At 39.0% G+C, this 5,200-nt stretch overlaps 1 protein-coding gene across 1 annotated transcript; it reads left to right on the top strand.

Annotated features, from left to right (window-relative positions):
* Positions 1-307: 307 nt before the first annotated feature.
* Positions 308-2,305, top strand: LOC140783982 (anthocyanidin 3-O-glucoside 6''-O-acyltransferase-like). The gene is made up of 3 exons (XM_073131161.1): positions 308-430; positions 768-1,169; positions 1,202-2,305. Exons 1-3 carry the CDS (start codon positions 308-310, stop codon positions 2,153-2,155), a joined length of 1,479 nt encoding a protein of 492 aa, XP_072987262.1. The 3' UTR covers positions 2,156-2,305.
* Positions 2,306-5,200: the final 2,895 nt, after the last annotated feature.

Here is a 5,200-nt window from a genome sequence, read left to right as displayed (position 1 = left end):
CGATCCGATGGCGGAATATTTCGGGATCTTATTTCAAAGTTCCGTGCAAGATCTAGTCCAGATCTGAGAATTAGAAAAGATCGATCTTTAGCCCTAAAGGAGAGATCACATCAATCTTGTATCAGAGCTCCATAGCCAAAAGGGAAGATCGTATCAAGTCTGGTATCAGAGCTCCATAGCTAGAGGCGTGATCGTATCAAATTTGGAATTTAGCCTAGGGGCGTTGCCGTAGGTTGCATTGGGGGTGGCGACGACTGGGTTTGGTCGTAGGTTGCTGGTAGTTGACCCCTAGTTGGTCCTCGCGGCGATGGAAGGCCAAACTCGATCTCGGGCTCGAGCTGGTGTAGCAATAGCCATGTGTGTCGCTGGCAGGTCCAGTGGCCCTCGACGGCTGCGGAAGGACTATTGGCCCCACTATAGGGGAGTGGAGGTTGCAGGAAGCCACAGTGGAGCCACCCCGACTAGCAGTAGCTTCCCACGGTGGTGGCTATCGGGTTCGGCCACCTAACGGTCGCCGACGGCTCCGGCAGCCACCACTGGTTGGCAGTCAGCCTAGGGAAGCTAGTCATGGCCACTGGTTGCTAGGCCTATTAGCTAAAAAAATTAGTGAAATCTAAATGACTTAGTGTTAAGAGAGAGTTAAGAGCCCTTACTATCAAGCAAAGGTTTTGATCTTTTGTCCACCCCAAATATGAAGCATTTGGGCTTATATATATATATATATACAAACTTGCTGCCTTGCTATATACTTAGCCTTCCTCCATTAGAGATTTCTCCAAGGCGTCCTACTCGTCTCTTTGGTTAGAATCTTAGAGATTTCCCAAATCTCTCCACCACAAGGTTCCATACCTCCAACCTCTCTCCCCCTCACCTTCTTTGACGTGATCTGGTTATATTCTCCCCCAGTGGAACGCCTCTTCTTCTACTCCTTCCCTTATCCAACTTCCCATTTCATCGACTCCTTCCTTCCAACCCTCAAATCCTCTCTCTCCGCCACTCTCCAATCCTTCTACCCCCTCGCCGGAAATCTTCGCCGCCGCTCCGCCGATGCCGAGAACTTTGACATAGTCTACGTCGACGGCGATGCGATCAATTTCACCGTAGCGGAGTACGATGACGACGACGACTTCCCCGAGCTCTGCAGGGCCTTGCACGAGAAATCTCGAGGTTGAAACGGTTGGTGCCTCGGTTAACCAAGTCCGATAAGTTGCATTATTTGGTGGCTATCCAGGCCACGTTATTCCCGGAGCGTGGGATAGCCATCGGGATCTCGGTGCACCACGCGGCGTGCGACGGCACGACCTCCATGAGCTTCATGAGCTCATGGGCATCGGCGTGCCGCCTCAGGATCCACCAAAGTATCGCGTCGCCGCCGCAGCCGCAGCCGCCGCCGCTGATCGATAGGACCTTGATCTCCGATCCCAACGGGTTCTACTCGATTTTCTTTAATGACTTGCTGAGCATGGACGATTTCGAGTTTGCGAAGACTTCGAACTACGCGGCTTCTTCCGACATCGTTCTCTCTTCCTTCACTCTAACCCAAGATCACATAAGAAGTCTTAAGAAGTTAGTCATGGCCAAGGCCGAGGAGAAGAAGGCTTCGTTCCATTGCTCGACCATTGTAGTAGCGTTTGCGTACTCATGGATAGGGTTTTGCCAGGCGAGAGGAGTCAAGAATAAAAAAGTCGTCCATTTCATCTTCCCCGTTGATTTTAGGAAACGGATAAAACCTTCTCTCCCGGAGGTGTATTTTGGTAATTGCGTTGGGCCTTCCTTTGTCGAGCTAGACGTTGCTAAGACGTTTGAGGAGGAGGAGGATGGGATCTTTATTGCAGCAGAGGCAGTCGGTAGAGCTATAGAAGGGTTGAGTGATGGATTGCAAGGAGCAGAGAGGTGGCTTGAGAAGGCTAAATCCATTGCCTCTAATCTACCCATGAGTGCTGCCGGGTCCCCAAAGTTTAGAGTCTATGATGTTGATTTCGGATGGGGAAGACCGGCGAAGGTTGAGGTGGTCTCCATCTCAGAGACTGGTGCAATCTCCATGGCAGAGAGCAGAGGAGATGGAGGAATTGAGATTGGATTGGCTCTTCCAAAGCATCAGATGGAGTGCTTTGAGAATTACTTCACCAGTGGCCTTAAAAATCTAGTGGAATAATTCTTGATTGCTTTGAAGCCAAACAAGCTACTTGGGCTACCTATTTCCAATCTCCAGTTTGTCCGCTGTGCGGTTTGTACTCTTTTTTTTGTTTTGAAGGGTCTGCGGTTTGTACTTCACAATAAAGAAGAGTGACAGTATTTTATTTTATTTTTTTGCATCTTCACCGTATCTTGAGATCCCGTCTTCAAAGCGTCCTGTCTCGAGGGTTATTAAAATAATCTGAACCTCGAGGCAAAAATGGTTGGAACTATTTGAACACGACGGTTTTTAGAACAACTAACCCCGGTTCGGTCAGAGTATTTTTGACCAAACTAGTTCTGTTTTAATTTATTTTTGTCCAAATAGACTGTTCTTTAAATTTATTATTAAATAGAATCTAATTTACTTTAATTCTAATAAAAATACTAAACTAATCAGCATTTTATCTCTAAGCAAAAATACTAATTAGTTCATCGTTTTTATCTTGTCTTAAAATGCTGATTAGTTTAACATTATATATATATATATATATAATTCTTTTAACTTAATCTTTTAACGGTTAAGGAAAAAAATTACCTAAGAATAAAAATACTAAACTGATTAGCATTTTTAAAAATACTAATCAGTTTAGTATTTTTATTAGGACTATAGTAAATTAGACCCCATTTAGTAATAAGTTTGACATATAACTTATTTCGGTAAAAAGATTAAAAAAAAGAGTGCTAGTTTGGTCAAAAACTCGTTTTAGGAGCAAAATTTTATATATATAGTCAATGAGTATTGATGAACAATTTGTAAATCTATGTTGAAATTGATAAATTGGTTTTAGTAATAACCCATCCTAGATAGGTTTCATTGTTTTTAAACTTGGCCTTAAGTTTTTTTCTCACTTAAAATTTCATGTGTTTGAGATTGCTTGATATGCGCTATATTATTCCGCATTGATTAATTATTATATAGTGTGGTACATCGTTTTAAATTGTTAATCAAGATGTTGCATGTGAGTCCATTTTAATCCTTGGAAGTATATTTCAAGGGACCCATAAACTAAAAACTAATTTTTATATTACATTTTATAGGTTCATTTAGTTGTTAGAAAAGGAGAATTTGGACTTAACAAAAAAATATATAAAGGAAATTCTTATTCCAACTTTGTTGGATGGTTGATTGTTAAAATAAAGATAAGCTTTGAAATAAAAATATACGATAAGATGGTATTTAATTATAATAATTGGGATAAGGATAAAAATAATCAGATTACTCTTATGCCTTTTTTTTCTTCTAGTTTAATATAAATAAATATTTGTTATTTCTAGAAAATAGGCTTAAAATTATAATTTTATTTTACAACTATTATATTATCTTGTTATAGTAATATGACTTAATTTATTATAATTTAGATACCAACACAACACCAACTGAGAGGGCAAACTGGTCATTTACATTTTGGAATAAGTGGGTGGGAAATTTAAAACTTTTTATTCAAACAGAGAATAAAGATACACGATTAAGTACCACTTATTAGTGATGGCCGTACTAGTGGCACGTGCCGTGCCATGCCGTGCCGTGCCACCATCGGAACGGGGCGTGCCGAGCGGCGCGCCTCAGCACACCCCCCTATGCCACTGGCACGCCCCCTATAATATTTTTAACAAAAATTTTAAGATGTTTAGAGATGTTTTTGGGTCATTGAAATGTCAATCTTTAATTTTTTTTTTTGTCTAAATATATGTATTAAAATTTAAAATCTACATTACAATGTTTTATCTTTAGATTATTTTTATAAATAACCTATTTTATTAAAGATAAAATAACATTTGAATATAAATATTATTCAACACATAATATGATTGAATACATTCATTAAAATTAATATTAATGATTAAACACTCCATAATATGATTGAATACTCTATAATATAATTGAACATATAATAACTTTCAATACATAATTGATAATAGTTTAATAATTAAAACTAATATCTAGTTGAACATAGAATGAGGAGGAGGATTAAAGATTTCATTTGCTAGCACAAGAATAACATGGAAATTTTGAGTTAAATACTGTCGATAGTTTTCAAAACTTATCCACTGATAATATTGGTCGTTATAACGTCTCACATAGTCTTCATAGAAATAAGAATTTTGTAATTCTTCGATGATATGATATAGATATTGAATATACACGGGAATCACCGGCATAGGCACAGACACACCATAAGCATATGCAGATTGTGAATATGGAGTATAATAAGGGTATTGTGGCTCTGGTGGGTGTGATTAATATGATAGTAATGATGATGAACTCATATCATCTTATGGGCGCACCTCTCCTGATGTCCTGCTACCTATAGACTCAAGTCTTTCCTTTATCTGACTATAATCATATTGAGCTTGAGATTGTCCCTTTCCTTTCTTCTGTCTCTGATAAATTCAGCTTTGTGGTTGTCTAGGTCTAACAAATAAATTGTCATTCCAATTTTAAAAAATGACAAATAAGTTATCATTTCAAAAATGACAAATGATAAAAGTTAATCGATGAAAATAAGAAAAGTAAAAAAAATGGGTTCTACATGTCATATCATGTTTGTTAAGAAAATAAGTAAAGTTAATTTGATAAATATTGATGAAAATAGAAAAAATTAAAAAAAAAGATATCTCTACATTAGCACATGACCGGCCCAAGGCTGTACCGGACGGCACGTGGCCGTGCCAAACCGACACGGATCAGCACGGCACGTGTGCCGATTGACACAGCTCGGCATGGGGGTGTGCCACTGGCACACCTCGTGCCAGGTGCCGTGCCTCTAGTGGCACGGCAAGTGCCGGTCGGCACGGCCATCCTTACCACTTATTCCATTTTCCTATTGTAAAAGCTTATCCTCATTTGGTATGAAAGTACAAAATAAATAAGGTTTATTTGAGATAACCTCCCTTAATTCAGTTGAAGGAAGGATTTGACTTTTGTGAGAATAAATTAGTCTCTCTAAAAATAACTTGCCATTCACATTCACATGATTGGCACATGACTTGTGGCTGACTAACACATGAATATAGTTGTAGC

The sequence above is a fragment of the Typha latifolia genome, chromosome 3, assembly GCF_019914945.1.
Source record: "Typha latifolia isolate L0001 chromosome 3, TyphaL0001v2, whole genome shotgun sequence".
NCBI lineage: Eukaryota > Viridiplantae > Streptophyta > Magnoliopsida > Poales > Typhaceae > Typha > Typha latifolia.
The sequence above is the reverse complement of the archived record's forward strand: the minus strand, read 5'-3'. Positions and strand labels throughout refer to the sequence as shown.